Source organism: Python bivittatus, unplaced genomic scaffold (assembly GCF_059951505.1).
Source record: "Python bivittatus isolate LINGU-HERP-01145 unplaced genomic scaffold, Pbiv_v1 ctg000080_np1212, whole genome shotgun sequence".
NCBI lineage: Eukaryota > Metazoa > Chordata > Lepidosauria > Squamata > Pythonidae > Python > Python bivittatus.
In genome coordinates this window covers 76,658,825-76,676,882 of record NW_028277035.1, presented here as the reverse complement: position 1 = coordinate 76,676,882, position 18,058 = coordinate 76,658,825, and the positions used below count along the sequence as shown (strand labels likewise).

At 39.1% G+C, this 18,058-nt stretch overlaps 1 protein-coding gene across 7 annotated transcripts in view; it reads left to right on the top strand.

The window, feature by feature from the left end:
• Nucleotides 1-16,833, top strand: part of MITF (melanocyte inducing transcription factor) — a 150,945-nt gene extending 134,112 nt beyond the window's left edge. For 3 of the 7 annotated variants that reach the window (XM_088134350.1, XM_088134349.1, XM_007432698.4), the window contains exons 6-11: nucleotides 1,669-1,786; nucleotides 3,922-4,080; nucleotides 5,029-5,103; nucleotides 9,839-9,914; nucleotides 11,626-11,773; nucleotides 13,485-16,833. In XM_088134350.1, the coding sequence (XP_087990476.1) occupies nucleotides 1,669-1,786; nucleotides 3,922-4,080; nucleotides 5,029-5,103; nucleotides 9,839-9,914; nucleotides 11,626-11,773; nucleotides 13,485-13,892 (984 nt within the window). In that variant the 3' untranslated portion in view covers nucleotides 13,893-16,833. The remainder of the gene's footprint in view (nucleotides 1-1,668; nucleotides 1,787-3,921; nucleotides 4,081-5,028; nucleotides 5,104-9,838; nucleotides 9,915-11,625; nucleotides 11,774-13,484) is intronic. The other 4 variants (XM_088134351.1, XM_088134353.1, XM_088134352.1 and 1 more) reach the window with 4 other exon arrangements.
• The last annotated feature ends 1,225 nt before the right edge of the window (nucleotides 16,834-18,058 follow it).

The following is an 18,058-nucleotide window of genomic DNA, read 5'->3' as shown; positions in this document are numbered from 1 at the left end:
CAGTCTTACTGTATGAATGTGTGTGTGTCTGTGCATACACGTGTGTGTACCAGTTTATCTTTGCTAAGAGAGTAAGTTTCTGTCTGCATCAAGAACCTCTGATTAAAATCTATGATTTACCTTATCTGCTATTCAAAGTCCAGATCAGGTTTGTTACAATCGCTCCAGAATTCAGAAGAGCAGAGCACAGAAAGTGTGCTTGGATATTTCCCAAATCAAGGGGCATTTCCCAAAAATGTATCATGAGTTTTTGAGGACAGCATCTTCTTAGACAACTACAGTATAGTTCCTTGGTATTTCTTGAAGTTTCTTACTTGGGACTATGCCAGAACAGTTAACCCTACAAGTTGTCTGTTAATTAGAAGATTGCCCTACGTATAAAAATAAGTGAGACACAATTCCACTACATTTATCCACTTGAAATCCATAGCCAAAATCCATGTAAGAATAATGTTGGCAGATATCATATTGAAACACATTAACCTTGCTTTGGTAATATTAGTGCCTATCCTCAGAATTCTTTGCTCTAGTCAGATGTGAGGCCCCCTAAAGCAGAAGATAAGCAAAATCCCAATAAAAGAAGATGTCTCCTTGCAGCCCATGAATAGTTCTACAGAGGTAATAAGGATGCTATTGTTCAATAGCAAAGAGAAGACTCAGTCTGTAACAGTGATAGCTGTCTCACTTGCTATTGAGATATTCACAGAAAATCTCATTTTCATGAGATGCAATAAATTAGATGCTATAAATTATTGCAATGGACCTTTATATAAGGGTCACAAGTGATATGTGTTTTATCTGCTTTGACTTGGTAAGAGTACACATATCTTCAAAACTGGTTTATTCATTCTTCCTGTTTATTTTTTAAGTAGAGCGTTCAGATTTTCAAGCAAACTATATGTTATATTAAGAACCAGTTATTGTACTTTTTCCCAAGTGTTCTTAGCTATATTTACCAAAGATTAAACTCCACTGATTTCTTTTAGACTTGCAAGTAACCATAGAGAAGTTGTTTAAATTTTTTATTTGTTTAATACTCTTATATTTAGCCATTTGATCTATAATGTGGATATACAAAGCCACCCAGAACTTTAAAATTAATTAGGTCTGAAAATTTTCTAAAAATCATCTGGTTTCATTTTGTGTCTAAAGCTAAATACTATTTTTAAAAAGTGATCATTCCTGCGAACAGAATTCCATAGTTTTAGTGCCTCTAGGGAAATTGTGTCTTATGTACCATACTAAGGAGAAAGAGAGAATACAAACTAAGGTCTTCAGAAATCATGTTAATACCCATTTCTACAGTAAATATTCCTGTAGAATAAAATAGGCTTTAGGATCCTTTTGGCCTGAGGCTGTTGAGAGTTTTAAACATCTAAACTTGCACTTTGAAATGGACCCTCTGTTGGAAAATTGAATTTATTAGAGAACTGTAGGATTAAACTCTGACCAACTCAAACCCTATAATAGTCTGTTAGCTACATTCTCTGAAGCACACTTCAGACATCGGCAACCAGATGTAACCTTCACTTCTAGTGGAGCTATATTAATAGGCAAGTAATGGTACACAAATGTCAGTGGCTCTTTACTCTGAACTTCAACTTCAAAACTATCAAGGGTTTTTGCAGGGAACACTCAGAATAACATTTCATCTCTTGTCCTTTGCAGTTACCTGTCTCTGGCAATCTAGTGGACCTGTATGGGAACCAAGGCTTGCCCCCTCCAGGACTTAATATCAGCAATTCCTGTCCTGCTAACCTTCCTAATATAAAAAGGGAACTCACAGGTAAACAAGAACAGTATTTTTAAAAATATAATAAATATACTACATAAGGAATTTATGCAATTTAATACTAGAAATATAGAACTCCTGCTGGATTATACCCCAAAACTATCTACCATATTTATTGAAAGGAAGATGACTGGGGGAGGGAGATAAACACAGACAAAAATTCTGTGCAAAGACCAGCTTCCCCACATTCAATTTAAAATTGCCAATTTCAGCTGAAAGTAATATAGCCCCCCTCCCCAATAAATTGTCACACTTGTTTGGGCATATATGAATGTGTGTTGATATATCTGCCAGGAGTCACAATATAGGGCCAGAATTCTAAAAAAAAATCCCCATTGAATTAATAACTATTGATTAAAATTAATTGCCTATAAAGTTTTCCATTTATAAAATTAATTGACTTTCCCATATGCACACAAACAGAGATTTCCCTCCCTCCTTCCAGCAGAAGCTCAAAGAAGTAAGAAAAAGGAAGACTGGGGAAAGGGAAGGGGCATCTGCCCTGGGAAGTAAAGGAAAAAGAAAAGGGAGAAATGAGGAGAAGGAAAGAACAAACTGGACAAGGAAGGAAATTTAAAAAACAGAGAAGGGTTAAAATTCATCAGGTGAGCACCCTTTCTCAAACAAGGGCTAATGTTCAGTCTTTAAATAGGCACTTTTCAGCTCCCCAAATGAGTCTCCTGGGTTTCTCTTGTTTTCAGCAGCTGTTTCTGTTCTTATTTAAGATAAAATTTCCTGAGTCCACAAATAATTCACAACAATTTTTCTCAAGAACATTCGATTGAGAATGATTCTTTAGCTTTCATGCCTGTAAAGGAGCTATTCTTCATTCATTGAAAGTTCCCTTATACTAAACCAGATGATAGGTCCAGTTAATCTTGGGATCTCCACTCTGACCAACAATATCCTTTGAGACTCTCCATAGAATATACTCCCTGCCCTCCCCCCCACCAATCAAGATTAAAGCTGGGATCTTTCCCAGGCTTCAAAAACCATGGTTCTTGCAGTGTTCTTGTGCTTCCAAAACGAGGCCAGCAAAGTCTCTGCCCTCTCAGAAGAGCAAGGGCAGTGGTTTCTACTGGTGCTGTCAGGGAAAGGTGAAGACTTCTTCACATGGACATTGAGGGAGAGGAGCTGTCTTTCCTCCTCTCTAGCAAGTCTCCATAGTTATTCTGCACTTGGCAGGGAAAGCAGGCCAGCTGGGAGGGAAGGCAAGGGAGATCAGGAAGAGCCAAGGTTACCGGTGAGAACTGCCGTCTTGTGGAACACCCTCCACACGATTGCTATTCCCACATAAGCCTAAAAAAGAAAAGAAGTAAAACTTTGGTGGCCAGGAAGGTTTGTTTCTCTGTGGTAAATGAAGCACAAATGTTATTCAGTGTAGGCAGAAGTGAGCTCGGTGGACCAACAGCCCAATTCTGGGTAAAGCAGCTTCATATAGAGCAGAACAAGTAATTGGTAAAATAGAAAGTGTATAATAACAAAGAGGAAAATGAAGCTTTGCTTGATGACCAAGCCCCTTTTTGGCTACTCTTTTACTTAAAGCTCAGTTGTCACATATACACTATGGTTCAAATAGCGTAGCCTGAAAATAAATGATGCTGTGTTCAAACGTGAAATGTCAAGTTCTCTGAGAAAGTTCCTTGTACCAGTCACATTGTATGGACCCACAACAGCATCCTTGAATTGATGGCCAAGTCATGAGTGCAGAGAAGATTTTCATTAATGTATAGTATTTGCCTTTCATTTTTAAGGAAGGGACAGGGGAAAAAAAAAAACAAAGCCAGCAAGGATAAGGCATCGTTGTGTCTGATGCAGCTTCATTGAGGAAGATGCTGCATTTGTTCATTATTTTGCCTTTATAATAAAGAGGCCTTTATTACCCATACTTGTAATATAATTAGGAATGGCCAGTATAGAAGTTTTACTGCATGGTTGACCTTCAAACAATGGTAAACAAACCATATGGGTAGCATTTTTTAATTTAATGTTAGTAGTTAGAGAAAAAAAGGTGTTAGCTTTGTTCCAGAATGTCACTTCAGAAAGCAATGCCTTCCTTGGAGAAAACCTAATATTTTAATGGAAAAAATCCAATGTTGCACAAAATGACTTTTATACTTGTGCAACAGGACTTGGCCGTCTCGCTTCCCAACCTTCTGGAGAAGATTTTGAGGGTGCAGGGTACACAGGGGTACACGAAAAAGGAGGAATCTCTTCCTTTCCTGTTCTACTGATGGAAAATATTCTGACAGATGGAGGCTTAACTGAATGCAGCCCATTATCCTCAGGTTAGCTGCTGCCTCGACTGAAAATGTTACTTTAATATGTTACTGCATGAAGGATATATTAATTATTTCTAACCTTTAAGGTGGCAGCATTACAGCTATACTAGGTTCCAGTGATTAGCACACTTCAGCATGCCAGACCCACATAAGACAAAGACCCCAATCAGTTTACAAGCTGTTTCTTGCTACTACTTCTTGCTAAAGATACTAGCAATAGCAGCTCTGAATTTCTGTAATAAATAGATATCCATCTAAAAAGTTCCACCTCTGTATTTATCTCTGGGCCTGTGGCTTCCATTAATGGTAAATATAACATTTGGAATCATCGTAACATTTATGAAAAAGGAGATTTCACAAATCACATTTCTTGGTGAAATTCATTTACCAACAGCATTATGCTAGTGTAAAAGACCAGTGAATCTCCTGAGTTGCTGCTGAGCCAGTATATCATTGGACAGAAAAGCAGTCTAGAATGCTATTTCTCATATGCTAGTTTTAAGCTGTGGTTTGTTTAGTTTGTTTTTCACCTGATGGACCGAGTCTTTGAATCCCACCTTTGCATTCAGAAATTCTGTTTTCTCGCTAAGGATATCCCTGAATGTTAAAATTGGTCCTTTAATGACAGCTAGCCATACTGTAAAGAAATGACAAGGGCAGTGCTCCTGCCGCACATTCGTTACCTTTAGCTCCAGGCCTTGATGGTTCTGGATCTCTTAACTTGCACCTATATCTCCAATAGGTCAGATTGAACATCCATGATGTTAGACCATGGAAATATACAGGAAGGCTTTGCTGTGATGCAGTGTTGGTGGTATATAGGCATGTCAGTCAGTATATATATATATATATATATATATGAAGTAGAATGTAGCAGAGAAATAGCAAAGTTTACTTTGCAAATGTTGCCTTGTAATATTTTCCTAATTCTAACTACTTCATTAACATGCATAGCATGTGTATTTCCCACAGAATCAGAGGCAAGAGCTTTGGCCAAAGAGAGACAAAAGAAAGACAATCACAATTTAAGTAAGTTCCTTGTTTCATTTTTTTAAATGATCAATTAACAATAGACAATAACCAGTAGACAGCGTTCTTTGTGATTTTAAGAACTTACTTAATCCATTTTCATAATAATGAAGGGAAATAATAATTATTTAAATATTTCTAAATACCGAATTGATCTTTCTCTTCAGGAAATTATCTCTTTGCTATTTTGTTACCTGATTGTTTAAAACATTAATTTTATACCCTGAGACTGAGCAGATTTTATAAGGAATTTTATAATTCTCCTCAGTGTTTGTTTTAGCTTCTCCATTATAAAAATACTATATTCATATAAAGTTATTGTATATTTGATTCCTTTAAATTTTAATGCAAATAATTTTTAGCTGAATCAAAAAAACAAAGTGACTCTCACCCATATGGGTGGTATGTGTCTTCCTCAATCTCAGGTCCTCTGACAGAGGCCTGGTTCTGCACAGTATCTTACCTGATCCTAGCACTGTGCTCTGCTGGACAGAGAGCTCTAATGTTGTTCCTGGGATCTGTTGGAGCCACTCCCCCACCTTAGGAGTCACAACCCTGAGTGCTTCTACCATCTATGGGACCACTTTGGCCTTTACTTTTCATATCCTCTCTAGTTCCTCCTTCAGGCCCTGGTACTTCTCCAGCTTCTCATACTCCTTCCTGATGTTGCTGTCACTTGGCATTGCTACATCTATCACCACTGCTGCCTTCTGGTCCTTGTTGATTGGCCAGTACCTGCCTGTCCATCTGGACCTGGAAGTCCCACAGGATCTTAGCCCTGTTATTCTCCACCACCTTCTGTGGAATCTTCCATCTGAACTTGGGAGCTCTAGCCTATACACTGTGCAGATGTTCCTGTACACAATGCCAGCTTGTTATGCCATTCAGTGTATGCTGTTCCGGTCTGCATCTTACACCCTACCACTAAGTGTTAGATTGTCTCTGAGGCCTCTCTGCACTGTCTGCACCTTGGATCCTGTCTAGTGTGGTAGACCCCTGCTTCAATGGATCTGGTGCTTAGTGACTGTTCTTATGCTGTTATGATCAGTGCCTCAGTGCTGTCTTTTAGTCCAGCCCTTTCCAGCCATTGGTAGGATTAACCAATGTCAGTGACCTCAGCTATCTGTCAATGGTACATTCCATGCCATGGCACCTCCTCTGCTTGAACTTCCTCCCATGTCTGCTGCTGCCTCAGGCATTTTCTCAGCAGCTCATCTTTGGGTGCCATCTTACTGATGTACTCCTGAATGCTCTGGGTTTCAGGACAGCAGCTTTGACACTCACCAGACCCCACCTTCCCTCTTTCCAGCTGGTGTACAGTCTCTGGGTGTTGGACTTCCTCCGTACATTATGAGGAGCTTCCAGGCAACCTCTGTGTCCTCCTTTGGCCAGCTCACTATATTGGCAGGGTATCTGATGATTGGCAGGGCATATGTGTTGATGTGTTGATCTTGTTCTTTCCATTGAGCTAGCTCTTCAGGACCTGTCTTATCCTTTGGTGGTACTGGGATGTTGCTGTCTTTCTTGCCTCCTCATTGTGGTTCCCATGTGTCTGTGGGATCCCAAGGTACTTGTAGCTGGTCTGTATGTCTGCTGTGTGGTTTGCTGGTAGTTCCACCCCATCAGTCTTAACTAATTTCCCTCTCTTTACTACCATCCAGCCACACTTCTCCATTCCGAATGACATCCCAATGTCCTTACTGTAGATCCGTGTCAGGTGGATCAGCAAGTTATTGTCTTGTTCACTCCTAGCATACAGCTTGATATTATCCATGTAGAGGAGGTGGCTGATGGTAGTTCCACTCTTGAACTTGTATCTGTATCCAGTCTTTGTGATTATCTGTCTGAGGGGGTCCAAGTCTAGGCAGAACAGCAGCGGGAACAATGCATCACCTTGATATATGCCACACTTGATGGCCACTTGTGCAAGCTGTCTTGAAATGACTTCCAGTGTTGTCTTCCACAGTCCCACTGAGTTCTTGAGGAAGGTCCTTAGTGTCCTGTTGACTTTGTATAGTGCCAGGCATTCACAGATCCATGTGTGCAGCATTGAGTCATAGGCTTTCCTGTAGTCAATCCAGGCTGTGCTCAGATTGGTCTGCCTAGACCTTGAGTCTCGGGCGACTGCTCTATCTATGAGCAACTGATGTTTTGAGCCTCTTGTGTTGTTCCCAGTGCCCTTCTGAGCTGTGCTCATGTACTGGCTCATATGGTCATGTAGCTTGGTGGCTATGATGCCTGATAGGACTCTCCATGTTACGGGGAGGCAGGTTATTGGCTGGTAGCTGGACGGTGCTGTTCCCTTGTAGGAGTCTTTCATGATCAACTCTGTCCTTCCTTGTGTTAGCTAGTCTGGGTGGAAGCCTGCTGCTAGCAGCTGGTTCACCTGTGCTGCTTGGCATTCATGCACTGCTGTTAGTTTCTTTAGCCAGTAGTTGTGGATCATGTCCAGGCCAGGCGCTGTCCAGCTCTTCATGTTCTTGACCTGCTATTGGATATCTTCTACTGTGATGGTAACTGTTTCCTCTTCTGGGAGATTGCTGTGGTCTGCTTTCAGGTCCTGCAGGCACTTTGCACTGGTGTTATATGTCTTCTTGTTCTCTCATATGTTCTGTTCAGTTTCTGCTGTTGGTGGCTCTGCTGTTTCTGTGTTGTTGCACCGCAGCTGGGAGCACACCTTGAATGGTTCTTTGGAGAACAGGGCATTTTTCTTCTTGGCTTATGCTTAGTATCTCCTTAGTCTGGCAGCCAGTGCTGTAAGCCTTTGGTTAGCAGTCTCTAGGGCTTCAGATGGAGTCAGACCCTTGTATTTTTTCAGTAGCCAAGTCTTATCCTTAATTGCCACACCCTTCTGCAGTTCCACCAGCTGACTAACCTCTGAGTTGCCTTGATCTTAGCCCCCAACCTCATTTTCCAGAGGGAGGGGGTACGTACTGTTCTTCTTCATCATGTAACCAAACATCTCCAGTATTACAGTGACTGTAGCATATACCAGTTTGTTGGTTTGAGTTATGGTGGTAGTGAGATTGTCGTGAGGGCTGTATTGGCATCTTCTAGCATACTATCTGATGGTACCTCTCCACTGAGCCTTGCTAATTGGTCTCAAGGGTTGACTGTAGTAGTTGGACTATGATCTTATGCTCATATCAGCTGCTGTGCTCTGTAGTGGAGAGGGTGGCAATGATGTTCCAGCTTCAGGTGGTGGCTGCACATCCAGTTGTTCTTCTGGGTGTTCTTGAGTCTGGGACATAATGTGTAGTTGGTCTATCTCAAGTTGTGAAAGCAGCTTCCTCTCCACTTTATTGAAGCAGTGGATAACTCGCTGTTTCTCAGTTAGTGTGGACGTAGGTCTTCTGTCCATCCATAGTTCCCTCATACATTTCATATGTCCTGTCTCATTAGGTCTATTGCTGTAGTAGCATTCCATCAATTCCAGTAGCCCACTTATTGTCAGATTGTCCTGGTTCCCCAACTTCTGCTGTGGACCTTGTTAATCTGGGCAATGTCTGACCCGGCATGACTCTCTTAGTTCATGGCACTCTCATATCCAAAGTAGGCAGGTGAAGTATTACGGGGTCTTTGCCAAGGACCCCTACTGGTAAGGTAGGTACCAGCTGGGATTCAAACCCCAGTGTCCCGCATCAAAGGGCAGCACTCTAACCGCTACGCTATCCAGCCAATATATAAAATCTTATCATTCCCCTTTAACACAAATAGTAAAGACCAGTAGGAAACCATTTTAATCTGGCATGGTTAACCCAATCATATCTCTACTGTTCCATTGTACCAAAGGCTTTCCCTGCTCCCAAAATTAAGAACTGATTATGAATTATATAAATTTAAATATTTTGTGTGTTAGTTGATACCCTTATTTGTGCTTTTTAATTTTCAATTATCTCATTAAATGTAACTAAAAAGGGTTGATCTAAAAAAGTATAATATGGCTCCCTCCCTGATGATGTTCCAGAAGGTACTGAAAATTGGTTGTTCTCCCAGACCTTAGGGTAGGATGGTGGTGAGCGCCCGTAAGATTTGGTTTTGTTTGGTATGGTTTCTTTTCTGGATGCACATCTTTTTGTTCTCTTATTTTATTGTTCTGGCTTTTAATGCTATAATGTGCCCAGAGTCGCTGGGAGTAGGGCATTTTTTAAGTCTGTGTAAATAAATGTAAATAATAAAATATATTCATTGTAAAACCATCTAGATACGATACTTAATCTGAATTTCTAAGCAAAATTCTTTAATATTATTGGCTTCTCCAGATCTTTAATGTAACAAAAATCTAGCTATATAGATTTAAATGATTTTAAAAGGCCATAGATTTTTTTTTATTATTATTATTATTATTATTATTATTATTATTATTATTATTATTATTATTATTATTATTTCAGGAGCTTTCAATTTATTTATTCTCTAAAGGCATTTGCTATATGTTTTGGCTGAAATCTTTTGTGATGAGACAATTTTTAAATAAAAATAATAATTTCAAACAAAATTAAAATGGTTCTAATTTAATTTTAGGAGTCTGTGGATGTGGCTTAAAGGTTTTATTATGCCCAGTTGGTGCCATGTTGATAAGTCTATTGTAGAGTATTTTTCTTTACCTGAATTAAAGAAAGTACAGTGTTGTCTTTTTTTTTCCTTTAAGGGAGCAGTTAATGGGTGGTTTGTTACCTTTTCCAAATGTTCACTTCCGTTACTGATTACTAATTTTATACTGGTTTCTTAAAAGTTGAAAGAAGACGACGATTCAATATTAATGATCGCATAAAAGAACTTGGTACTTTGATACCCAAGTCAAATGACCCGTAAGTATATAGTAAATTATTATAAGAAGGTACATTGCTTTTAAGAAATGAGTGGACATTTCCCCTATTTAGTAGAAAAGCCTCTTAATTTCCATGAATGCTTTTGACCCTCAAATATATTGCCTAGAGTTTCTCAGAAAATAAAAATGAAGAATTGCTATAGCCAATGCTGTTTACAAAGGTGCCCATCTGCCCCTAAAAATGGAGAAATAAGCTGAAGTGGTAGAGGGCTTTCTAGTAAATCAGTGCTCTGTGACTGGCTGTCCCCATGGTAGACATTTTCTAAGAGCACTTATGACGTACTTTCAAAATGTGCCCAGAAGCTTGAAAGATCAGGTATTGTTGACTTACCCTGTGTGCTAACCACATTCCCATTTCTCTGCACCTTCTCTTCCCCCTTAGGGTTAGGGAGGAGATGGAGTATGTACAGTAGCAAATGATTCTATGCATTATGGAGTGGGTTGGGAAGAACCAAACACATTCTCAAAGACTTTATTCATGTAACAGTGCCTGCCCTTTGGGATGAAGTTCCTCCCGATATTCAAATAGCTTGCACCCTACTGGTTTTGGAAGGGCCCTGGCTTTTCACCTGGCTTTTCACCCAGGCCTTCAGCAAGGGTGATTGAAGCCCCCCCCCTTTTTTTTAACTTTGTTCACATCCAGTGTTGTCCTTTCTGCCATCTTTCTTTCTTTTCCCCCTTGTTTTTAAATGTTTTTAACAATTTGGAACCCCCCTAGAATTAGCATATTATGGTTGGTCGCACAGTCAGCCAGATGTTTAGACTGGATTTGGCATTTTTATCCACCTGTTGAGTCCTTCCCTAGGATGATGGTGGTGGTGGTGATGATGATGAAGTAGTTATTAGGACTGTGCAATTCTTTGGAGGCGTGCTTCACTTCCAGGAAAAGTGAAGTACTCGTTGGACCCTCTTTGTAGTTGGCAAAGCAGCTGCAGCATTTCCCTTAGCCAAAGTGGCTTCTGCACCATGAGTACATCTCTGCATCAAGGCAGAGTGATGCATTCTGTGTGTAACCACAACCGTATTCTACCAGCTACTGAAGGAACCAGCCACTTCCCTCCTGTGCTAAATTTAATATTTATTTTTGTTGTAACTATTGTTGTTTTCTGGCTTATTCAATCGTATGTTTGGAGAATGTGGTTTTTGCATGGCAATTTTATGGGTTGTGCACTTCCTCATCACCATGGTCCTTCCTTAAAGTAAAGAGCCCTCAAGTCATATTCAACTTTTGGCAGCCATGTGGTTTTCTTGGCCACAATATGGGAATGGCTTGCCATTGCCCTCTTCCGGGATTTTTTCGTGAGAAATGGTTCTCAGAGGGTTAAGAGGTCAGCCATCACCAAAACAATCAACAGGTGCAGCCTCCTCCTCTTTACATAGAAAGAGTGCAATAAAAAGAGTAAGAGGCATCCTGCCCTAATTCACCTATATATAGGTTCCTCCTTTGAAAGTAGGTACTTGCTGGAATTATTGTGTTCTTCCTTGAACCTCTTGCTTAATAAATCTAACTGAACTCAGTGAGATTTGTTTGGAGTATGAATCCCTTCTAGTTGATGCTGCTACCAGGAGCCTGATAGCTTTCTGACTTCCCACCCTAGCTGACCTGGCTCAGCTTCTGAGCCAGCCAGGTGCCTCTACCTGCTGAGAGCAGCGTTTCTTTATAGACATAATGATCTGGATTATTCTTACAGAGACATGCGTTGGAACAAGGGAACTATTTTAAAAGCCTCTGTGGACTACATTCGCAAATTGCAAAGAGAACAGCAACGTACGAAAGAGCTAGAGAACAGACAAAAGAAACTGGAACATGCTAACAGACACCTTTTGCTCAGAATACAGGTTTGCTAATTAATATATAAAGGCAGCAAGCTGTGTGGTTATTTATTAATTTGATTTATATCACCCTTTTCTATCCAAGGTAACTAATACCTCTTTTGAAGCAAGGACAGAACATAAAAATCCTAAATGAAAAGTAATACTATAATTGCTACTATATAATGTAATCATGGTTTGTTTCCGGAATGGCTCTAGAATATTAATCAGTCTGGAAGCAATGACCATAAGCACATAAAAGCTTTTTTGGGGTAATTCTATCTATTCATAACTGTGCAAAAGTTCATAAGTCAGATTATAAACTTTTGTGAACACAAACATACATAGAGCTGAACATTCTGACCTCCCTTTTGTGTGACTATAAATGAAACATGAGAGTTTTCATTTTATCGCAGATTCCAATTTCATCTGACCCATAGAACTATAGTTATCAGGTACCTCTGTGCCTAAGCACATAAAATTACTCTGGCATGCTCTTCATCTTGCAACGATTCAAGGTGCATAATTGATACTTGGCCATGCACATGACAGCAGGGTCAGGCCAAGAGCAAGACCCTATTTCCTCATGGCTACAGATATGTTCTTCATGTTCTAGACTGCCTATTAGTCATACTTGTGGCAACAGTCACTTTAAATGTTACTTAGGAAACTTGAGACAAAATCCTAGTAGGCTTGGTTGTTTTAGTGGCACTTTGCCTAAAGGTTAGATAACATGTTGATGTTCAGTGCCCTAAAAGGAATAGAATTCCTACCCACCTTCCCCCTCAATCAAATTCTAAGGCTTGCGTCTGATGTAAAACGCTAGATTTCTTTAAGAAGGTTGTTGGAAAATTTAGCAGCCAAATATTTTGTCTCAAAGTTGCAATATGGATGTAATGTATTTATTAGGGAAAAGAAATAAAATCTTTTATGATAAAAGGAGGTTACTTTGTTAACTATAATAACTGGGAAGTAATTTGATTATCAAAAACGTTTTTCTCTACCACAAGGGGGCAAATATATCTTGCTATTAGCACTTTAGTTATTCCAGTTTGAGTGTTCCCCTTTCTCTTTTCTATCCATTCTTAGAAAATCTGAATAAGCACTATTTAAAAAAAAAAAAAAAAGCCCTGATCATGAAAAAAAGTCTTCACAGAGTGGTTTCATGTATATAGTGCTAACAATAAGGTATCTTTACTACTGGGCCTTCCCTTCCAGGCCACTGAAAATGTACATCAGGCATTTTCCCTCAAGATAAATGATGGCTTTAGGACATCTTTCCTTTTCCCCACTTGCTAGGGGCAGTGATAAGAGCAATTTTTAACCACCCAGGAAGCAGGCTTATACAGTAGAGAGCATAATGAACATGCTGGCCCACTTCAAGACCAAGTGAAGAGGGGAAACTGCATGGAAAGCTTACCAACCTTCTGCTTATTCTGAAACAGATACCCAAAGCTGCTTCCCTTTTGGAGTATATAGCAATTTCTTGATGTTGGCATTATGGTGGAGAGGAAATAATTATCTTCTTTTCCCTGTGTGCTGTCCTGTAGTTTCCATTTTGGCTACTGCCCTTTCTTCATAGCTCGTGTCTAGAAACAAACATATATTGGATGAACAATTTAATTAGTTGTGAGAGGGTTTGGAATAGAGGGCTTGCCTGCTTTTAAGAAAAATGTTCATTTCTAAAGTTGCCATTCTTTTAAAAGCATTTCTTGTTTTTCATGGATCTTCATAACAGGAGCTCGAGATGCAGGCCCGAGCACATGGGCTTTCCATCATCCCATCTACTGGCCTTTGCTCTCCAGAAATGGTAAACCGGCTTATCAAACAAGAGCCCATCCTTGACAACTGCAGCCAGGAAATCTTGCAGCAACATCACCCTGAGCTTTCTTCCACAACCACTCTTGACCTTACTGATGGCACCATCACTTTCAATGGCAGCCTGGCAAATGTGACAGAATCGGCTCCAAGCACTTATGCTGTCCCTACCAAAATGGGATCTAAACTGGAAGATATGTTGATGGATGATACTCTGTCTCCTGCTGGAGTTACTGATCCACTCCTATCATCAGTATCTCCTGGGGCTTCAAAAACAAGCAGCCGACGGAGCAGCGTGAGCATGGAGGATACTGACCATGCTTGTTAGTGGATATCATTAGACAGGCCTCTCACAAACTTCTTCATTTCTTGATCAGTAGATTAAAGTAATTTGTTCTCTTTTTCCTAATATTTTAATATAAGTCTACAGATAGCTTGGTGTATGTGACTTTTTTAATGTTTGAAGAGACTTGTATATTGTTTTATAACTACCAGTGCTTCCAAAGTATAGTACTGTATCTGTGAACTAGATTCATCAAGGAACTCCAAATGATTTCATCTCTTCTCAAAAGCAATAGAAATCTACAGATCAGCAAGTCCATGATCCACTAAAGATGAAACTTCAGTATAACTATAAGTAAAGTGACCTGGAAGTGAAATGAAGAAGAATGTATAGAAACCAAAAAGAAAATTAGCTTTGTAAAAACTATTTTTCTGTTGACTTAATAGTGCCTCCTTTTAAAAATATACAGTATCTATTAATTCATATAATCTTTCCCATGGTGATAGATAAAATATGTGTATCAACAGGTTACCTGTACAGAAACTGATTTTAAATACAGTTCAAGCTAGATTTAATGGAAAGGAGAGACCTCTAAAAATTCAATGACATTTAAGTTTGTATTATTATAAGTATTATACATTGAGTGAGCATTCTTCAAAACTATGTCTCACCTTTTCAAAAAAAATTACTTGTAATAATGGCAAGGAATTTATGTTTTAAAAATACAAGACTTAAGACTTCAGATTCATAATACAAACTTAGTATTTTTCTGACAATGGGGCATAAAAACTTTATTTCCCCTTTTTAAAAAAATGCATGGTACAAATAGTTGATTTAGATTAATTTTTCAATTATTTGATTTAACTTTTCATTCAGAATAATTAAAAAAAATATATTTATAAGAAAATGCCTCTAGTTAAGCTATCAAGTTTTTGACAGCTTAAACCCCATTGAAAGAGAGCCAGTTTGATGTAGTGGTTAAGGCACCAGACTAGAAACTGAGAGACCGGGAGTTCTACTCCCGCCTTAGGCACAAAGCCAGATGGGTGACCTTGGGCCAGTCACTTCCGTTCAGCCCTAGGAAGAAGGCAAGGGCAAACCACTTCCGAAATCTTGCCAAGAAAACTGCAGGGACTTATCCAGAAGGTCTCCAGGAATGAAAAACTGACTGGAAGGCACATACGCAAACCCCACTGAATGGATTGTTTTACATTTTTTGTGCAAACTTCAGTATAAGCTTTGGTGCAGGTACCTGTCTTTTCATGAGTGGTTCTGTGACTATTTTGTATATTACAGTCTTGTTTGAAAGGAATGTTTTGACACAGACAGATGTTTAAATAGTAATGCAGATTTAATCTAGTTAACAAAACAAAGCTCAATATAAAACAAAAAATCCGGGCATGGAGGAAATCCCAACATGCTCTTTTTATAGTGATAGTAATATTGTTGAAAATATGGTTGCTATATTCTTTCATACCCTGTTACATTTTTCAGCAACCGTGTTGGAAAACATTACTATATCTTCAGGTGACTATGTCTTGAGCCCAACAATGTTAGATTTAACCATGCAACAGTGTTGTTGTAAGAGCATGTTCTGTGCATTATCTACTCTGGCATAGGCCTATGCAATCACAGTAGTGGCACCTGTATTATTATCTTGCCTAAATATTTTATACAGAGGTTGTATAATCTAACCAGTTGAGCAAGCAATAAGCCTACACCATAGCATGGAATCATATCTCCTTGAGAATGAAGTGCCTTAAATTTAGCTGTAGTCTTTATGAATTAGCACTGACTGAAGTGTGATATAAGAGAAGTTGAGAGGAGAAGGGAGGGAGTCACACTGGGGTAGTTGTTGGGCTTATGTCATGAGATAAGAACTTCTAATACTCCCACAGTCCTTGTTTTTCCTGAAGTGTTTGACTCCCTTGTCTGGGTCAGCTTTGCTTATATATTCAGGAACTCTGGGCTACCCACAGCAGATAAGCCTTCAGGATGCTAGTGGGAAAGGGTGATCAAGTCATGGTAAAATAAGGCTCAGAAGCCACAAGCTGCCATCCATTTTTCCTTTACGAAACCTCCTTGAAACCACTAAAGCCAACTGTGCTGCTCTAAATGAAGCCGCACAGTGGGAGTGGGGCCTGGACCTGTTCTCAGCTTTGCCAATCTCTTAGAGGCAGAGAAGATGACTTGAAGTAATGGAAAGATCTTTTCTTTTAACCTCAAAATATTTTTCAGCTCAACAGTGACTCAGTTTTTTCCAAACTGACTACCTGAATGCTGATAATACTTAAGAATGTTTGTATCCACATGGTAGGACTAGAAATTTGAATGCTTTTATTGCTAAGAAACCTTAATCAGCTTGGTATTTTTTGCAAGTTAAGAAGATTGCAAAACAATATAATCTGGAAATGAGTATTCAGCCCATCCACAGCAGATACTGCAAGTTCAGTAGCCAACGAACATTCTGTTGTTGCCATATATCTACTTTCTCCAACCTGATGCCCACCATAGATGTTCCCAGACAGTATTTGGAGGCACCAGGTTGGATGAAACTGCCATATACTATCTAACTGTAGTTAGTGTTTTATTGTGGACCGGATTCTTGATATTTTTCTTTTTTATAACTATTTTTTTAAATATATCTGACTTTGGGAGAGAACACTGTTCAAAGCCTAACCAAGCAGGCCATATCCATCTCTACTGATAGCTTGATCCTAAGCAATGGCTTGTATTATAAGTTTTTTTTTTCTTTTTTAAGTGAATAAAGAGCTGGATCTGGGCATGCTTTGCAGGAGTCAGCTTTCTTGATACAACATTTTCTCTCCTTTTAACATCAATGCAAACAGTGTAGTTTATGCATATTAAACAAACTTACATATTTGCTTCTTTTTGCACAACCCATTTCATTTCATTTCATATAATTGTTGGTATGTCCATTATGCAGATACAATGAAGTTCTAAGCTATTCTCAATGCACATAAGGGTGGGGGGTGGGGGGGAAGGGGGCGGGGAGGAGAGAGAGGGAGTTTTTAATCTACTCTAATTTCTGTGGTTTTTATCTGGCATTACTTACAAGGACTTTTAAATCTGCCTTTGCACACTAAGGACTAGAAATGTCCTTATTTCTTCTGGGGGGAGAAAACAAAACCTAAGATTTTTAATACAGAAATTCTGCTCCAGTTTCAAGTTCTGTGATTGCAGCATAACATGTACATAGGTTTCATGGTGAAACGAGGCTGCTGTTTTTAAGAAAAGCCATTCTGCTGGATTCTGTTTTGTAGTGTTTTGAATTAAGAAAAAGACATGCCACTTAGACCTAAATAAAATGTAACCATGCCCTGTCACTGAATTCAGAGCATCTCATAGCTTAGTGGAAATACAATCTACCGTCTTAGATGAAATTTTTGCATTCCACAATTCCTGTTGTACATTGTTTAGAATACAGAGCATTTTCTGATTTCACAGTCTGCACCACTATGTATTTAGCTTTTTCTCACTAGCTATTCACTATTTTTCTTTGGATTTTCCCCTACATATGTTTACATCGGATTTTTCATATTGTCCATTTGTAGTTCATGGAAATCTGTTCTAGGAGATTGGTGCCAAACTTCACAAGTGAAACATATGGCCCCAGAGAATTTTTTTTTTTGCCCATCATCATCAACTAGAACCCAAGGCCCACAAACTGAATAGGCTTTAAGTGTGCTGCATGTACAAGACAGAGATGCCAGGACATCAGGTATGTGGTAAGTATAAAACTCTACTGAATCTCAAACTACAAGGATCCCGTGAGCCCAGATGTCAAGAATAGAAGAGAGTCTTGAGCTGGCTGTTCAGTACATGGAGTTCAATTTCATTTTTGCCAAAATCACACAGGCCTTGTTAGTGCCACGAGCAGCTTCCTTACTATTTTTAAACAGTTACAAAAAGCAATACTAACCCTTTTGCCTATAAAGCCGTTAGGAGAAAAAAAACAACAAAGCACAAAATAATGCACTTACCACATTGTTGGACACAAAATGCACTGATGAAAAAGGAAATTGATGGTATAAAAGGCCTCTGTATCTTGAAAAAGTGATATGAATTACTGCCTCTAGTTCTGGATGTTTAGTACTATGCTGTTAATCTTTTCACCTGCTGTTGGCCACAGCAATACGTTGTGTATGATCCATCGCACTGTAAATTATGGATCAAGTTAATGTAAGCCA